Here is a 20,688-nt window from a genome sequence, read left to right as displayed (position 1 = left end):
AATGTCCTGTGGCAATCATACTTTTATCTTTGCATTATGAGAATATTGAAATCTATCTGATCCTTATGTATTTGTATAAGTGGTGCAGACTACACTAGCACTGCATGTCTTTAAGGCTTGGTTAACATCCTCCTACATCAAATATGAGCATACAACACAGCTGTGTTTGTCACTAAAGGGTCAATATTGCCCAAGTTTAATATTGGGTTGGTGTATTTCTGTGAAATAATGAAGTTAGAAACTATTGTCAGAATTTTTCTAAAATTATATAGATGGTATTATAGAGAAAAGTATTTCATTTCCATATACAGTTTCTAAAAATGTGCAGAAGATCTTTGGTTTGTTTGCTTCTAGTTAGGTGAAAAGCCCTCAGAGATCCTGGTAGTAAAGTCATGATCTCTAATGGAGTGTCAGCAGGAATCTTATCTCCTTTTATGAGTTATTGAGTGAGTTTTAGTAATACATTTAGTCTTCTGATTTCTCATATTTCAATTAAGATAGTATCTACCTTGTACTATTGTAATGTTTAAAAGAATCTATTTCAGTGATTGAAACATAATAAGGGCCTAATAAACTCAGTCATGTCTACCAAATATAGTGTTCATGAAATACAGTGACTTCTAAGCATAAATGAACTTAAATGCCATCTTGTGAGCTCTTGAAGATCAAGGTGAACTAGACTATGTATTCTTTTAATTTTTAAAAATTAATTTTCAAACTTGGTAGCATTTCTTCCAGAACTTCTTGTCAATGCTGAGTGCTACTACCTTCATCTAAGTGGTATCTATCAGCTGGATTTCTGGTTTTATAACCCAGAGCCCTGCTATGAGCATCTTGCTCACAAGCTTTTGTGGAATTTAGGCCAAAAACACCTTTCTGTTTATTGATAAAATGACAAACGAATACAAAAGCAATACTTGCAAAACTGTTTGTTATAAATGAACTGAACAACTCATGGGGGAGGGAGGGAAAAGAGGAGGGGGGAATGAGGGAGGAGGTAACAAACAGCATAAGAAATGTATCCAATGCCTAATGTATGAAACTGTAACCTCTGTGTAAGTCAGTTTGGCAATAAAAATTTAACAAAAAATAATAATTTTCAAGAAAGGAAGAGGAATATGCATACAAAATATGAATAAATGGAAATATAAGAATGGAAGGAAGGAATGGATGGAATGATGGAAGAAGAGATCAAGTCATGAAGGGAAGGAAAAAAAGACTGGAAGGAAGATAGGAGAGTTAGCAAAAGGAGGAAAGAGGGAAAGAGACAGAGGGAGAGGGAGGGGAAGAGGAAGAAAAGAAGAAAGGAAGGGAAGGAGGAAGAAAAGGAAGAAGGAAACTGTTAAAAAAAATTGGGTGTGATTAGGGTTGAGAGAGCCCTCTTTTTGCCAAATATGAGAGTGTACAATAGTTTGCACAATAAGACTAACAATTAATCTAGCTCTGAATATCAACGAAGAACTCTATACATATTAAAATAATTTTATAAGACATTAGAATGATAAAACTTTTCTAAATGACAACAAACAGATTACAAAGAAATATCGAGGAAGAAAATTTCCTACTGAGAACATAAAATAAAATAAACAAAAATAAAAAGTACATATAACCATGTCTAAGATTTTTTAAGATAGCATCGGTTTTAGGAGATAATAATCATGTTATATAAGAAATTGCTTGTATAAAATTATGTTTACAAATAAAGTAGTGTCCTACCAGTACATTCTCTGTCCCCCAAACCAGAAACTTCACATAGCAATAGACCCATACAGATAACTAGTATGGCAAATTTATAATAAGAAAGCAAATAATAGTCCAATCTTATTGCATATTGAATAATGCAAAGGTAAACAACACTGATATAACGTTATTTCCATACTTGGAGTGAAAAGTATCTTATAAACATTGATAATGTATTAATAGATGATACTCTATCTCCATGAGTAAATAGAGATTGAAATACTTTATGAGGCTGTACTTTACAGAGAAACTTTACAACAATAAAATAAATACTGTGATGTCATTTTTGCAATATTCCTTGCAGAAATATTCACACACATATGATAGCTTGAATGAATTGTCACCTGTTACTCTCAAAAATAATTGGTAAACAATATAGTAACGTGCACAAATAGTATGCCTGACAATATAGGGAGAAGTAAACGGTATTATTTAGCTTATGCATATTTTATAGACCACAGTTGTTCAGAAAAAGGATAACTGTAATGTCTAGAGAAATGCATAATTGTTACTCCATTAACTTTTCACATTTTTGAAAATGCACTGATCTAAAGTGTAAGCATATCTACAGAAGATGTCAATAGCACATACTGTACAGCCCTGTCAGCTCCACACTTATGTCAAAGTGAGTGCATGAATTTCAGCCACCAGTTTTCTGGTTTTATTTGACATAGTAGAATCTCACCATTGCAGTTCCATTTCTGGTTATGTTAGGAATGACTGAAAACAAATTGAGAAGAAACAGATGAGAATATCAGCAATCATTAGCTCAATAATTTATTTAAACCCCGGGGGAGAAGTTCAATATGAAGCAGTGTAGCGTGGTTTTTGGTCAAACTGTCTGTAATTAAGAGATTCCCAATTGTGTACTACTAACACTTTGAGCCAGATTATCCTATCTTCAGGGGTTTCCTGTGCATTTTACGATGTTTTGTAGCATCTCTGGCCTCTGTGCATTAAATGCCCATAGCACATGCTTCTCATCCCCATTGTGACTAGCTAAAATGGGGGATTGTAATTTGGGGAACAGAAGGAAAACCAAGTCAGGTTCCTGTTATTTTTTCTTAGGTAAGTGAATGCTTTCTGAGAATGTCCTTCCTAAATTAATTAGATGCTGCACTATGCCTGTTGAAAAATGATAGTGCTAGTGGATGATAAACTTTTTACGGTGAACTCTTTTCCTTGTTTGTTTTAAATGTGTATGTGTGTGTGTGCATGTTATTCTCCTACTTTGTAAAATAAGATAATATGTAAGCATATGTCTATTCTACTACCTAAAAGAAAGTCTTCATAGCCTGTGAAATCACACCTTTGGTAAAAAATCGTTCTATCTCATCCCTTGAAAGTGTTTCCAAATGCTACAGATTGTGTGTGTGTGTGTGTGTGTGTGTGTGTGTGTGTGTGAGAGAGAGAGAGAGAGAGAGAGAGAGAGAGGATGTGTGGGTAGTTGTATTGAGACAGTAATCCCCATATCCCCATTATATATATATATATATACATATATATATAAATATATATATTTCTGAAAGATTCCTCCAAGCATCCTGAACTTTTCTCAAAGCTTCACTAATTCAACCCTTACTTCCATTTCCTTTTGTGCTCATCCAAAAGCAAGATGTCAGCTCCTCCCCGTCTCAGTGGTGTATCAGATACTGCCTCTCTGAGCCTAGGATCTCATTTCCCAAATGAAATCGTTACTTGAAAAACTCTTGTCTGCTGCTGAGTGCCTTTCCAATCCAGATGTCTGCCTCTCCAAACTCCTATTCAGAAGACAAGAAGAATTATGTTATGTTTATTTAATTCTGGTGTGCATTCTGACCATATGGATTGAGTTCTACGAAGTGATTGCATTGTTAGCTAGAGTACTGAGGACAACCCTGTGGTGACTTTCCTTGTGATGTCAGGGAAGAGGTGCTTTACATGTTCTGAATCTAAAGTAGCCACTGTGCCAGATTTTAACATGAATACAGTTACCCTTTTCTCTATCTGTGGAAGATTGGTTCCAAGATCCCTGTGGATGCAAAAGTCTGCACACATTCTGTCTTTTACGTAAAATGCCTAGCATTTGCATTTTGTCTACACATATCCTTTCATATATTTCAAATTATACCTAGATGACTTATGATAATCAATGCATTGTATGACAGTGATATAAATAGTTGTTAGATGGCATTGTTTAGGGAATGGAAAGAAAAAGTAGGGCTCAGATTCAATACAGATGTCATTATTCGGAACACTTTTGATCTGTATGGTTATTTGAATCTGCCAACAGAATGTGCAGAGATGAAGGGCAGACAGGACCCGTGTTAAATAATCTGTCTGGAACTGTATTAAAAGGGAATTGAGTTACCGCAATTGCATATAGAGGGCACAGGCCTTTAATTGAGATGTAAAGCAGAAAGAGGTAGATTTCAAAATACATGAGCCTTGTAATAGAGGATTATAAATACTATGCACAGTACAGTGATAAGCATAAATATCAAAATAAGATGTTTTAGCACTTGAACATATTTTTTTCAGAACATTTGAATCATCAGAACAACATATAAAACTTAAAAGTCTCCAGAAACATTTTCTCTTTTTCTTTATTTTTGATTAGTGATAAAACCACAGAAGAAACTATAGAGTGTAATAATATTCTACACATAAAGCAAATATTCCAAGTATAGTATTCATTATTACACAGATGAGATAGAATCCTTTCTAGGTGCATTTGAACCCTATCCAGTGACTTTTTTTCTGGTTCTGATTTTTTTTTTATTTATTGTCAAAATGATGTACAAAGAGGTTACAGTTTCATAAATTAGGCATTGGGTACATTTCTTGTACTGTTTGTTACCTCTTCCCACATTTCCACTTCTCCCTCCTCCTTTCCCTATCCCCCCATGAGTTGTTCAGTTGGTTTACACCAAATGGTTTTGCAAGTATTGCTTTTGAAGTCATTTGTCTTTTTATCTTTTGTCTCTCAATATTGATATTCCCTTTAATTCCCCTAGTTCTAATACCAGTATATACAGTATCCAGTGTACTCAGATGAGATACAGTGATAGCACGGGTACAAGCACAGGAAGGGAATACAAGGGGATCAACAAAAGAACTTATGGTTTCACATGGTATGTTTAAAGTAATTACAACAGTGATATAACAGTCGTTTCCATTACATGGAGTTCATTTCACTTAGCATCGTCCTATGCGTTCATAGGGGCATAGCTATTAGGCTCTTGTGATCCTCAGCTATGACTAGTCTAAACCTGAGCTAATTATTCCCTATGAAGGAAACCATAGAGTCTATGTTTCTCTGGGTCTGGCTCACTTCACTTAGTATAATTTTTTCCAAGTTCTTCCATTTCATTACAAATGGGGCAATGCTGCTCTGGAAAGCTGTATGGAGGTTCCTCAGAAGGCTAAACATAGAGTTCCCCTATGACCAGCAGCCCCACTTTTAGGCATCTACCCAAAAGACCACAAACAAGAACACACTAAACCCACCAGCACAACAATGTTCATCGCAGCACAATTTGTCATAGCTAAAATATGGGACCAACTCAGATGCCCCTCAGTAGACAAATAGATCAGGAAAATGTGGTACATATATATAAAATGGAATTTTATGCATCTATCAAAAAGAGTGACTGGTTAAATGATAGTAACAATTCTGCTTTTCCACCTTATGCTGTCTCCCTTATGTACCTACTGCCCCTTGTGTTCCTACTTCCTTAACTTCCACCATTTCCTCCTCCTCCTCCTATTTTCCTCAGTGATTTTTCACTCACATAAAACATTTTTTATTAATTATAATTAAGAAAAACTACAACTTTTCAAATAAATATTTCATTTCATTCTTCTTTGCCAAGTCTTTTAAACAGGTTCATTCCTCCTTCTCTTCTTTCTCTTTTTTCTTTTTCTTCATCTTACTCCTCTTTCTGTTCTTCTCCTTCATCTTCTCTTCTTTTTCTTCCTGTTCTTTCTTCTCCTCTTCCTTCTCTCTTCTACCTCCTCTTCTGCCTACTTCTTTGTATTGTCTGTCTAACTCACTCACTACCATTTGTACTCTATCACTTCAACTACTGTCAGGCTTTCTGCTTCCAACATTCTTTTTCTTTTTTAGATATATTCTCATACTTTGCCCAAGCCAGACTTGACTACAATTCTCCTATGTACAGCTCCCCAGTAGACACACACACACACATACACACACACGTGTATGTGTATATATATAATATACATATGTATATATAATATGTGTTTATGCCATCATGTGCTTGTTTTAGAAACAGAGTTTGCTAATATTTTGTTTGTGCTGGCCTCAGAACACAGTTTCCTGATGAAATTTTGGAATATAAAATGAAAACATAGTCACTTGGAGATTTCTTTTGTTCAGAATTACTGTGTTCATTTTTAATTATTAGTAAAACTTAATTGTACAAAGGGATTTCATTGTGATAATTACACATGTGAAAAATGAACTATGGTAAGATTACATATATATATATATATATATATATATATATGCAAAGGGAAAGAAAAACGAGGTGTAAGATATCACAAGAAAGGTACTCACTGCCCTAGTATGTAACTGTACCCCTTTTGCACAACACCTTGTCAACAAAATTTAATTAATAAAAAAAGAAAAGAAATGGGAAAAAATATTACTCTTTCCTAACTCGGTTTCTCCTAAGCCTTTCATTTATGAGATTTTAATGATCTTGTTATGCTATTTTCATACATAGTGTAATTCTATACTATTTACCCCTGTATCCCTCCTCTTTCCTCCACTATTCATTCACTGCTCCCCCATTAGCTCTCAATATTATTGTTGTTGTTATAGTTATTATGTCTTGATTCCACATGTGAATGAAAACATGCACTATTTTTCTTTCTAAACTTAGATTGTATTAACATGATAACCTCCAGTTACATTTGTTTGCAGACTACCTAATTTTATTCTTCTTTTGGAATGAAAAATACTCCATTTTGTTTATGTACTACATTTGCTTTATCATTGCTTTTTGGCCAACTAAGCTGGCTCCTTTTCTTGGGCTCTTGAAAATAGTGCTGCTATGAAGATGGTGTGCCAGTTTCTCTCTTATACATTATACTGTTTTGTTTTGTTTTTGGTAAATTTATGTGCAAGATCAGTATAGCAGGATTCTATAGTAGTTCTAATTTTAGGTGTGTTTTTCTTCAGGAATATCTATACAGATTTTCACAGTGGCTGGACTAATTTGCATTCTGATCAACAGGACATTATAGTTTCTCCTTCCTCCTTCTCTTCCTGGAGAGGGAGTTTGGTGAATCTTTCTGTCTGGCTGCCTTTGAACTATGTTCCTCCAGGTGACAGCCATCTGGGTAGCAAAGATTATCAGTATTAGTTTCCAGTGTCTGACAGAGTAAACATTTACGGCTTGTTCCCCATTTTGTAGAAGCAAAATGTTACCTCTAAATATTTTCACAAGTGTTCCAATATATTTACACAGGACACAGATGGAAACCTTTAAAGAACATTAGGATGTTGAATTTTTACACTGGACTAGAAAGGGAACAATCATAGAAATTGAATCTTAAGTAAAAGCAATAAATTAGTGAGAAAAAAAATGAAAGGAAGAAGGTGGCCTATGGGGATCTAGACTGTTCAAAATTTATGAACCCTATGAGTGAATCTGAAATTCTCAAGATATGGAGCTTATTTATTTAAATCTTGAAGTATGGGAGCTTCCATTAATTGTGGGTCTTAGATCACAGAATAGAAAAACAGATAATTATTCAGAACATAGTTACAATAGAAAACTTCCATTTTCTTCTTGCTTCCATTTCTTGGAGTTCATTTCAATAAGCATCATTTTATGTGATCAGATAGATGTTCATAGCTATTGAACCCTTATGATCCTCTCTTAAGGATATCCTCTTTTGTTCTCACTCTGTGGATGTTTAGCTTGCTGTCTCATTAGTCATAACCAGGTGTTATTTGTTTTTTATGATCCATTGGTTTTTACTTGTAGATTTTTAGGCACTTTCTTTTTTTTTTTTGGCCAGTCCTGGGCCTTGGACTCAGGGCCTGAGCACTGTCCCTGGCTTCTTCCCACTCAAGGCTAGCACTCTGCCACTTGAGCCACAGCGCCGCTTCTGGCCGTTTTCTGTATATGTGGTGCTGGGGAATCGAACCTAGGGCCTCGTGTATCCGAGGCAGGCACTCTTGCCACTAGGCTATATCCCCAGCCCGGCACTTTCTAATTATTACAAATAAGGGAAATAGATAGCTTGTGTTGTTTTGGGTCTGGCTTACTTTGCTTAGTATAATTTTTCCAAGTCTTTCCATTTCCTTATAAATGGAGCAATGCCATTCTTTCTGATGGAAGCATGGAATTCCATTGTGTTTAGATACCACATTTTCTTGATGCTGTTTCTGGTTCTTCTCTCTCTCTCTCTTTCTTTTGTCTGTCTTTTCTTTCTTTCTCTCTCTCTCTTTCTCCTTCTCTCTCTCACTCTTTCTCTCCCTCCCTCTCTTTCTTTCTTCCCTTTCTTTCATTTCTTTCTTTCTTTATTTCTTTCTTTCTCTTTCTTTCTTTCTTTTTTTCCTTACCTTCCTTCCTTCCTTCCTTCCTTCCTTCCTTTCTTCCTTCCTTCCTTCCTGCCTGCCTTCCTTTTTCTTTCTATTCTTCTTTAGTTTATTCCCTTACATTGCTATTTATTATTTCTATAACCTTTGTCTTGTATATAAGTTTATCTAATTTGAGGAGGGGAAGAGGAAGCACAGAAATGGTGGTTCAAAGGTTGAACCAAAATCAGCAGTGAAACCCACTAGACACTGATGCAAATGAACTATATATCTTTGTGGGAGAGAAATCAGAAGGGGAAAAACTGGGAGATAATGAAAGAGAGGTTGACACTGTTCAAAAAAAAGGTACTCATTCCTTGACTCATGTAACTATAACCCTTCTGTACATGCCCTTTACAACATTTTTTTTAAAAAAAGAAATATGCTTAGGAAAATATTTGTGGAATTTCCAATTAAGCATAAGAATGTTTTCTCCTAGATATTTAAATTCTAAAAAAATAGTCCATATATTGTTTAAAATGACAACTTCTCATTTTATATTTGGGCATTTTATAATCTATATTTAACTGATAATAATCTAATGAGGATCAATATTGGATATTCTTTGCACAGGATGTGAATACAGGTTTTGCACCTCGTTTTAAATAAAGAGACCTATTTTCAGCACTTTTATATGTATTTCAATTATGATGCTATATTAAATCACAATATATGTACATATGTAAGCATAATTAATGGAAAAATAATGTCATGTGCATTTAAAGGTTTACAATGTTTCTGAAATTATTATTCTATTAAGAAAATTGGGGGAAAGAATGAAATATTCATATTCTCATAGACTATAGACTATTTTATCTTATGCATCTGTCTTGTTATGTATATCTTGTTCTACATATAATAGATGATTGCTTTTTATAAAATTTCATTGATCAAAATTATAATTAAGAAGATATACATAAAATAGACATAATTCATTCTCAAATTACATCTATTTTGATAGTATATTATTTCCTTACTTGCAAGATTTAAATCATAATATGACTACTGATATTGCTTTTTAATTTGACTTTTTTGTCTAAAGGGAAAAGGGATTGGGCATCAGTGGTTCACACTTATAATCCTAGCTATTCAGGAAGCTGAGATCAGTGGATTGTGATTCAAAGCCAGCCCAAGAAAGAAAGAAAGTCCATGGGGTTCATTTCCAATTAACCACCAAAAAACCATAAGGGAACTGTGGCTCCTGCCAGAGTGCTAGACTTAAGCTATCCACTCCCTACAAAATGTTCAGGAATAACTCTCAAGCCCTAGGGTCAGGCCCCAGAACCAGCACAGATAAAGGTAGGGGTAAGGGAAGGGAATAAGAAAGGGAAATAAAAGGTATGAATTTGATCAAAGGACATTAAATCACAATTAAGCTCCTTTATACAATTAATATACAGTACAGCAAGAGAGAAAGAGAAAAAAAGAGTAGATGGAAGGAAAGAAGGAAAGAAGGAAGGAAGGAAAAGAATGAAGAAAAAGAAAAAGGGAGGAAAGAAGAAATGAAGGAATGAAGGAAGGAAGAAAAGGAAAGGAAAGAAAGAGAAAAACAAAGAGAAAGAGAAGGAAAAACAAAGAGAAAGAGAGGCTTGAGAACAAAAAGTTATAATATTCATAAAGAAGAAACTTATTTTCTGTTTACGGAAAAGTATTTCATGCTTCCTTACCTAGCCAGTAAAATTATAATTTGATCTTTTCTTTGCTCTTTTGTTTTCTGTTTCTGTTTTCAAGATATGGTCTTTCTCTGCAGCAGAGGTTGTCTTTCAACTAGGGATCTTCCTGCCTGCAATGCTGAAATAAGGGAATTATGGCTGTTCCCCAGCGTGCCTAGCTAATATGACATTTTCTACACAGAGCTATTGTTTGAAATAGAGAGAAGGAGAGAGAAGGAGTGTGGTACATACTCTGTGCAGTAGATATGCATGGGTGCTGGGTGGTGATGATATGAATGACTGTGACCTAACACAGCTGTACTATGCTGTAAGGCAGTTATAGATGGAGATATCCTGAAACCAGCAAGAAAGCTTATTTGTAAACTACCAGGTCTCCATTATTTGAGAGTTCTGTCTTCTTTCTGAGTTCCTTTTCCATCCTTTTGGTCAAACGAGAACACTTCCTATCTACTTCCAATCAATGTCCTGTAAACGGAAGCATGGAATTCAGGTAATTAAACTTCCTTTTGTGCAAAGTAAACTGAATAGGTTCTGAGGCACATACTAAAGGCTCCCTGGGGAATAAAATGACTGGATTTGTTGTTTGAGTCTGTCACAGTTTTGCAACATTTACTTAATGGATTTTTCATAAATTTATATATTAGCTATTTCAGAGACAACAGTAGACAAAACAAGGCTATCAAACTACTTTTAATGATGATCCAAACAAAACATAATTATAGTTCTACAGAATTTTAACTGGTTCAAATCTTTGCAATCATTATTGTTTAAAAATTAAATATGCATGACAGTACCAGTACTTCACATCTGTAATCTTAGCTACTCAGAAGACTGAGACCTGAGGATCCTAATTCAAAGCCATACCAGAAAGAAATGTCCAATACACTCTCATCTCCAATTAACTACCAAAAAAGTCAAAAGTGGAGATGTGGCTCAAGTGGTTGAGCATGAGTCTTGAGCACAAAACCTCAAGGACAGAGTCCAGGACCTGAGTCTAAGCCCCAAGACCGGCACACAAAAAAATAAATAATATATACAGAAATTTTTATATGACTCATTTATAGTTAATTTTAATGGACATTTCTAATATATATATATATACACATAATATATATGCAATAATGCACATGAATTTTGTAAATTTCCTAATTACATTTTAGACTCTCATAAGGTAAATGTTATATACTGAATAAAGACCATTATTATTTGCTTGGTTGTCTGGAACTCATCTACACTGTTGTGTCTAAGTCTACAAGTCATTTTATAAAAAGAAATTTTGATACATTTTGTTGCCACCACAGGAACTGTGTATAACAGCTGTTTGTTTTTTTAAAGGAATAGATTAGGAAGTTAAGGGAAATAATGAGAGAACAACTAGAATAGTAGATGATGGCTTTACATAACTGAAGGTCATCTGGCGAAAACAGATTATATACATTTCCTTAATTCTAAGAGGTAAAATTCAGGATAGCATATAGATAAAAGAGAATGCACATAAAGAATTGTAGAATAGCTTGCTCTGGCCCCAAAGCTAGTAGAGTTCCTGATTGATCATTGCTTAATGCACAAAGGATCATGTGAGAAAAAAAGGACTGAGAGCTCATATAAAACTTCCTACCTAGTTGTCCTTGTTGAGGTCAATGACATTCTTGAACTGATCCTTACTATGTTCGGAGACAAATTCAGTAGTGTTAGTGTGCCCAGGGGCATTGACAGGCTTTTAATATTGACTCATGGTACCCAAATCCCCCAAGGCTGCAATATATCATCTTATGCAATTACCAATGTGTCACACAATTGACATATCATTATATTTACAAGTTCAGAACACTTAATTTTTGAAGATATCTTCTTCTTTCTAGGATTGCCTGTTTTGAAAGAATACCTGTCATAAACCACCTTCTTTGGGTATAAAATGGGGTAATTTTTTTTCTCAGTCACTTAAAAGTAATTTGAAATGGTAACTCCTTTGTACAACTACTCAGTGATAACAAAAATATAAATTTGAAAAGGAGATGATATTGGTCAAGATGAATTGTGCATATAAAATGCTTTGTTAAATGGTATCTCCTTTGTACAACTGCTTAATGATAACTACAATTTTAAACAGTAATTTGACACATTGGCACAGTTTATGACTGAAGAATACAAAAATATATATAAAATTATAAAAATCATGTAAAAAATAAGAACCTCATTTAATATTAACCATCATGTCCTATAATCTAATAGACTGGCTATGTTCATTTTTGTGATTTGTGTCCCAAATGTATTTCATTGCATTTATTTTTTTTTTCTGGGAACCAGGATGCAATTTAGATTCATTTATGTAAAGGAAAAAAGTATGTGAGAGAGTCTTTTTAAAATTTTTATTATCAAACATGTACAGAGAGGTTACAGTTTCATACGTTAGGCATTGGATACATTTCTTGTACTGTTTGTTGCCTCTTTCCTCATCCCCCCCCTCTCCCCTCCCATTTTCCCTTCTCCCCCAAGAATTGTTCAGTTCATTTACGCCAAACAGTTTTGCAAGTATTCGTTTTGTAGTTTGTCTTTTTTTACCCTGTGTCTCTCGATTTTGGTTTTCCCTTTCAATTTCCTAGTTCTAATACCAGTATACACGGTTTCCAATATACTCAGATAAGATACAGAAGTAGTTTGGTACAACCACAGGAAGGAGATACAAGAAGGTCATCAATAATAGAATCTACAGTTACACATAGCACGTTGAAAGTAGTTACAACAGCGATATAACAATCACTTCCATAACATGGAGTTCATTTCACTTAGCATCATTTTATGTGTTCATAACGGTATAGCTATGGGGCTCTTGTGATCCTCTGCTGTGACTTGCCTAAATCTGTGCTAATTATTCCCTATAAGGGAGACCATAGAGTCCATGTTTCTTTGGGTCTGACTCACTTCACTTAGTATAATTTTTTCCAAGTCCTTCCATTTCCTTACAAATTGGGCAATGTCATTCTTTCTGATAGAGGCATACAATTCTATTGTGTATATATACCACATATTCCTGATCCCATCGTCTACTGAGGGGCCATCTGGGTTGGTTCCAGATTCTAGCTCTGACAAATTGTGCTGTGATGAACATTGTTGTGCTGGTGGTTTTAGTGTGTTTTCATTTATAGGTGAGAGGCCTGTGACATCTGTCATCTAATTGCCATGGTATACCAGATGGATAATAATATCTACTTCATAGTATTATTATTACTGACTGAAAAAGTGACTGTCATGTGGCAAACATGAAAAACTTTTAATTACCCTTGTGATTATATTTAGGACCTTGCTAGTCATTTATTTTAACCTAGTAATTTAATAGTTAATTGTTTGCTTTTGACCCAGTCCCTGAAAAAGTTTTTTAACAAAATGAAGACACTAAAATTACCCCCCCCACCCCCCGCACATAGCCAGAAGTAGAGCTGTGGGTCAAGTGGTAGAGCACTAACGTTGAGCAAAAGAAGCTCAGGGAAAACACCCAGACCCTGATTTCAAGCACAATAAAACAGAAACAAAAACAAAAAATATCAACAGTAACTACTTCTTAAGAATGAATACGGGACTGGGGATATGGCCTAGTGGCAAGAGTGCTTGCCTCGTATACATGAGGCCCTAGGTTCGATTCCCCAGCACCACATATACAGAAAATGGCCAGAAGTGGCGCTGTGACTCAAGTGGAAGAGTGCTAGCCTTGAGCAAGAAGAAGCCAGGGACAGTGCTCAGACCCTGAGTCCAAGCCCCAGGACTGGCCCCCCCCCAAAAAAGAATGAATAGGCTTATTTTAAAAGACTCATAAATTCCACTATTAAATTTGATAAAACTCTGGAAATAAAAAATGAGTAATCTTTCAATAACTTTTCCTTGATACATATATATACCATGCTATATTTTTCAAGTTTATAAAATAAGGTTGATTAGTGTTCTCTCAGGATCCACTGATATGAGTGATATAATTAATTAGGAATTTCCTAAGATTTATAATAAAAAAGTAATTATTGGATGTTTATTAATACAATACTATTTATGTATTTTATGATAGGGAAGATTATGTAATCAGGCCATAATTAAATATCTATGATGAAAGTTATAAAGAAAACTGAAAATTCAGTGAAAAATTAATTGTTAAAAAGACAAATGGAGCATTGGTGGCTCATGCCTGTAGTCCTAGCTACTCAGGAGACTGAGACCTAAGAATCAGTTTAAAGCCAGCTCAGCACACAAGTCAGAGACTTTTATCTCCAGTTAACCACCAAAAAGCCAGATGTGGAGATGTGGCTCAGAGTGGTACAGTGCTCGCCTTTTGTACTAAGAGTCTCAGGGACAGTGCTCAGGCCCTTAATCCAAGTCCCACAAAGGAGGAAAAGAAGAAGGAGGAGGAGGAGGAGGGGGGGGGGGAGGGGGGAGGAGGAGGAGGAGGAGGAGGAGGAGGAGGAGGAGGCTCTTCCATTAACTGGGAGGAGGAGGAGGAGGAGGAGGAGGAGGAGGAGGAGGAGGAGGAGGAGGAGGAGGAGGAGGAGGAGGAGGAGGAGGAGGAGGAGGAGGAGGAGGAGGAGGAGGAGGAGGAGGAGGAGGAGGAGGAGGAGGAGGAGGAGGAGGAGGAGGAGGAGGAGGAGGAGGAGGAGGAGGAGGAGGAGGAGGAGGAGGAGGAGGAGGAGGAGGAGGAGGAGGAGGAGGAGGAGGAGGAGGAGGAGGAGGAGGAGGAGGAGGAGGAGGAGGAGGAGGAGGAGGAGGAGGAGGAGGAGGAGGAGGAGGAGGAGGAGGAGGAGGAGGAGGCTCTTCCATTAACTGGCTGGTTGATGTTTCAGTGCCATTAACTTCTCTGGAATTTAGATTTATTATGCACATAATTAGATTTATGAGTTTCTGAGAATGAGGTGAATATGGTCACTCTATATTTATTTAACTTATTGTTAATGAAAGGCACTTACTAAAAATACCTAATTTAGTTTTTGCCTAGGCTTTGTGAGGTAAGTGAAGATTTTGCCTCTCCTTGTGCCCCACTTTAGCTTTTCAAATTTGGAGATTAATTTAAGGTCCTTCGATACATCTAGCATATACCATTTTCTAAGGGACTTAGTGTATTATAGGTACTATTGTTAAACCTAACTCTAATTTATCTATGAAATTGTATGAACATTTCATATATAATTAACTGGGGCTTAAGATGTTAAGTTACTTTCAAGATAACTCATTCTTTCAAGAACCAGATGTTTGACAGATATCTTCATGAATTTCCATGGATATCTGCATAAAATTTTGTGAATGTTGTCTATTATGTCACATTTTTCTTTCTTTCTTTTTTGTTCCCCCGGTCCTGGGGCTTGAACTCATGGCCTGAGCACTGCCCTGACTTCTCTTTGCTCAAGGCGAGCACTCTGCCACCTGAACCACAGCACCACTTTTGGCATTTTCTATATATGTTGTGCTCAGAAACTGAACCCAGGGCTTCATGTATACGAGCCAAGCACTCTACCACTAGGCTATATACCCAACACCACATTTTTCTTTTTTATCTTTATTCAAAGGAAATGGAAGTCACCTAGCATATCAACTTTTCACACAGTAGTAATGAGCATAATAAAATTAAAAAGCAGATGAGGAAAGCTCAACCATGCTATGATTAAAGTCTTGGGAAAATAATAGAGATGCAGGAATGAAAATGAACTGGGGGACTGTTGAAGAAAAATGTATTTGAAATCCTCACAGAGGTAACAGCTTGACATTTGTGCAAGCTATGTGACAAAGAAAATTCAAAGTCAATTCTATAAAATTTGGATCCTCTTCGTTTTTATATATTAACAAATAGTTCTATTAACAACCATAATAAATTTTCATTGGGTATCATCTATTTTCTTCTAGTATGATGCCATCAAGAAGCAAAACAGAACAAAAAATAGCATTTGGGTCTTTACATACATGTATATGTAAAGTCTTCATTATTACTCTGAAAAGATGACCCTTATTTCAAAGAACTTTCCTCTAGCTAGCTATGTTTTTGTGTTCACAAATGATTAGGCTGCACAAGAGAACAATATGGTAGTCTGGAGGAAAGTTCTTATACCATGTTCTGAAAGTTTTATAAAATGAATTCTATACTGCTGGGTAAGGAGGAAAGTTATATACTGTTCGGATGTGGCCTACAAGTATGATTAAACTTGGATTCCTAGAGATGAGAGGGAACAAAAATGATGAACAAAAATAACTAATGGGTGGCATATCAAGATGTTTACCTGAAGTAACAATAGCTTATCTTTAGCTGGAGGGCACAGAGAATGAAAAGAAGTAAGCTGAAATGAGACTTAAAACTGGTAAGGAAATAGGAGTATGGGTAGGGTTACACATTGCAGAATAGTTCTCCTCCTAGAAGACTCACAAATGCACAGGTGTATCTGTCAAATACCACCAATATTCACTGCTCATAATAACCCAAACTGGAAAGATTATTTCTACAACAACAAAAAAAACTGCAGAAGAATAGTATTAGTATAGAGCCACAGAAACAAGTAGAATAAAAATAAATGTAATAGTATAAATGCTGAACACACAAACATACACATAAAACAAACACTATGTAGTACATCTACTGATTGTTTTTTTAATAAAGTTCAAGAATCCTTAAATCCAGTCAAAAATCATGATAGTAATTGTTGTTAGAAGAAAACAAAGGAGCCTAGTAATCTCTTTTTTGTTGTTTTTTTAAGTTCAGTGCTAGATTCATGAGTGTGCTCAGTTTGAAAATAGCTTCAACTTTACCTTTGTAATATTCCTATCTGGACTGTGTATTTAAAAATACAGTTATGATATTTGTGGAATATTTTAATCAAGAACATGGACAAAATACATTAATCATATATGTCAGAAAGATTACTTAGTGTAATATTTCTTTACACTTTACTTATCCTGCCCCAAATAATTCAATAAGGACTTTTTAACCAGCAATCTCTAAAGATGTCTTTGAAAATTTTGAAATTTTCATAGTGATTGAAGATTGATGGCATTTATTGGATTATTCAGAGAAGCACATAACCTTTCAGTAAAATTGTCAGTAGTTGAGTATGTCATAAATGTTCCCCTGTAACAAAGAAAGAAATAGAATTCCTTATCTTGTCAGAAGTAAACTTCTGTTGACTATAACATGCCATGTGAGTTGAGATGTCATTCATGAAGCTGAGCACAAGAGATGACTTAGCCCATGACAGGGCCAGACTCAGTACTATCCAGCAATCAACTCTTCCTGCAAAGCAAGTGGGAAGCAGTCACAATTGATATTTTGTAGCTGTGACTTTCCCAAGGCCATTCAGGAAATCAGAGGGAAGATAAGGACTAGAACTTGGAACAAATGCACTTAAATATACCCCCTCTTGGGTAATTTTATTGTGGGATCAATGAATGTCTCTCTAATCTATCCAATGTATACTTGGGGCCAACACTATGCATTATACTTAGTGTCACGGATTTGTTACTTCTCAGATTCAAGGTATAAAAAGAGTCTCCAGGTGAAACTAACCCTTGCTTTTATTATTTGAAGTTTAAGCACCTTTTATGAGAATAGAGAATAATGACCAGTAGACAGGAAGGAGAAAGCTCATTTCTAGTTTTAAGATAGTTTAATGGGTTAGCAGCTTATAATTTATTTAATTTTTTGCATGTTACTTTTTTATTTCAGAAGTAGTGAGCTGTGTCTCCACTTATGTTCTTTGCCATATGCCGGCAGTAGTAAAAGTTGCTCTTCTTCTAACATATTGCATAGGGTACATTTCCTGAGAGAAAAAAAAATCACCAACTATTTTGAAATGTTAAGAAAAAGAACTTGTATAGCTCATTAATTAAAAATGTAGTCTCACAGAGCTTATTTAATTTTATTCTTCAAACGAAATGAAATAATAAAAGGAAAAATCTTAAGTGCTAGACACATGAATACATTTTTATAATTTTCCTACTGAAGAGATAACCATCGTTTATTAAGTATTCAATATGCACCAAGCATCATGCTAAGGAATTTATAGAAAATTCCAAACCAGAAAATTTCACTATTTACTTCCTTTAAAGTATTATAATTAATGCATGATTAATTAATTTGGAGACTTTTAAGGACAGTAGGATATGTTAGACTAGGTTAAGGTTATAATAAATTGATAAGAAATGACATTCAATTAAGATTGCTTCAGTTGTTTTATCTTTTCCATTGGCCTTGTCTTAGTTCCTTTCTTTCATATATGTGACGCTTACTATTATACACTAATTATTCTGTATGGTATATTTTTAATATTCTAGACCAGTATCCATACACGATATTAGCCAAAAGGCTGAGAAGCGATGTAGACCAGCAAAGCTCCTAGAGATTTATTCTGTCCCCTCCTGTAAATGCACCAAATATTATTATCTGAAAACACATAGATGCTGCAGGAATTGTGCATTCTATGTGAATATTCTCACATACAAATCCTACCTAATTTATCTTTCCCAAAATAATTCTGCTACAGACTTATTACTCATCCTACTATGAGAATAGGTCTAAAATTCTGTTTTGTTTGTGATGTTGGGGACCAAACTCAGAACCTTTTTAACAATATAACTCTATGCATAAGTGTGTGAAATTTTTTATTATGCTCAGATTAGCAAAGTACTTCTACTTTAAGGTTCTTTGACTTTGACTAAAAACATTCAATTTCAAGAACCTTAGTTTGGGGAGAAAAGAATGGATTCTGACCCACCCCTCATTTCAGGTTGCAAATGGAATGTGCAATTCACATGCTGCTAAGAATGACACATATCCAAAGAATGATATCATGTCAAAGCAGATTAAGTTTACTGTGCATGGGAGAATAACGAACTTTTCAGTATTCTGTATGCTAATTAAGGAGGCTTGCCTCAATAAACCTTCATTCTGTTCTTGTGACACATATTATATAATATAATATGCACAAAATATATATAACAACCTTTGTTTTCTTATGAGTGCTTACTGGTATGAAGATCATGTACAAACGCATACTACTCTGATACCTGAATATATATTCAATATTTATGTAAGGATCAGTATCTACCAATATACATGTTTAGACAGATATGCAGTGTCACTCCAAATTAAATTATGATATAATTCTTCCATTTGAAGCATAGTAGTAGTACTAAAACCAAAATTATATGCATTTTTTGAAAAATGTGATGCATTAAGCTTAATTTAAAATTTGATGTGCTAGAAGTTTGTAGTCTCATTTAGTTTATGGGATTTATTTAAATATAACTGACATCCAAACTCTACTTTTCTCATCTCAAAGGAAGACCTATAGTTCTAGATGAAAAAACAAAGGTACTTTAATAGATAGTTGTTCATTTGAAAACTATTGTCTGAGAACGTTTTGGTTACTTGACTTATATTATGAAGCATCTCCAATTGTAAATATGTGAATTTTATACAAATCTGATAACTCCTACCTGTCTCCTAAAATATTTCGCACCTAGAGGAATTATAACCAATGTAATTATTCCACGTTTTAGGCTAAGATGACTCAACTGCCTGAGGCAGAAAAGGAAAAGATTGCTGAGCAAGTTGCTGATTTCAAGAAAGTAAAGAGCAAGCTGGACGCTGAGATTGAGATCTGGGATGACACGAGCAACGATATCATTGTTCTCGCCAAGAAGATGTGCATGATCATGATGGAGATGACAGACTTCACCAGGTAACTATGCATGACAGGATGTGTGATAGTGACAATGGTTGGAAACATCTGTCACATTACTCAGATTATAAATTTCTCTGAGTGGCAGGTGCCAAAACCAAGTAGCACGAGAAATATAAATAACATATAATTAGAAATAGTAGGTGTGTAATGCTACATGTTTGGATACATCAAGGTAGCAGTGTGCTTTCTAAAGTACCAAGGAATTTTGACAGCACATTTTGCTCCTTCACCTGTATTTTCTTCATGAATCTTCTAGGTGTATCACATTAACACACTATCTTTACAAACACCTTGATCATCCAGGGGTCATAAGTGGAGCTATTCTGAGTTTATTTCTTTATGCACATAATTTTAGTTATACTGATTTGTAATGTCATCCAAAACTGTTAGATGCTTTGCTCCTGAGATAGTGAGGAGACATATTTTAAGATAGGCACTTCACTTAGTATAATTTTTTCCAAGTCCTTCCATTTCCTTACGAATGGGGCAATGTCATTCTTTCTGATAGAGGCATAAAATTCCATTGTGTATATGTACCATATTTCCCTGATTCATTCTTCTACTGAGCTATGACAAATTGTGCTGCGATGAACATTGTTGTGCTGGTGGCTTTAGTGTGTTCTTGTTTGTGGTCTTTTGGGTAGATGCCCAAAAGTGGGGCTGCTGGGTCATATTGGAGCTCTATGTTTACCCTTCTGAGGAATCTCCATACCATTTGCCAGAGTTACTGAACCAGTTTACATTCCCACCAACAATGAAGTTGGGTTCCCTTTTGGCCACATCACCTCCAACATTTATTATTGTTAGTTTTCTTGATAAAAGACCCAAAGAAACATGGAATCTATGGTCTCTCTCATAGGGCATAATTAGCACAGGTTTAGGCTAGTTATAGCAGAGGATCACAAGAGCCTAATAGCTATGCCCCTATGAATGCATAAGTGAAGTGAACTCCATTTTATAGAAATGATTGTTATATCAC

The 20,688-nt window shown here is 35.2% G+C and overlaps 1 protein-coding gene across 1 annotated transcript in view; it reads left to right on the top strand.

The window, feature by feature from the left end:
* Positions 1–20,688, top strand: part of Ctnna3 (catenin alpha 3) — a 1,259,651-nt gene that overhangs the window by 1,134,456 nt on the left and 104,507 nt on the right. Inside the window, exon 15 of the mRNA XM_048338867.1 lies at positions 19,525–19,706. Within this exon, the coding sequence (XP_048194824.1) occupies positions 19,525–19,706 (182 nt within the window). The remainder of the gene's footprint in view (positions 1–19,524; positions 19,707–20,688) is intronic.

The sequence above is a fragment of the Perognathus longimembris genome, chromosome 2, assembly GCF_023159225.1.
Source record: "Perognathus longimembris pacificus isolate PPM17 chromosome 2, ASM2315922v1, whole genome shotgun sequence".
NCBI classification, from domain to species: domain Eukaryota; kingdom Metazoa; phylum Chordata; class Mammalia; order Rodentia; family Heteromyidae; genus Perognathus; species Perognathus longimembris.
This window is presented reverse-complemented; position numbering and strand designations above follow the sequence as displayed.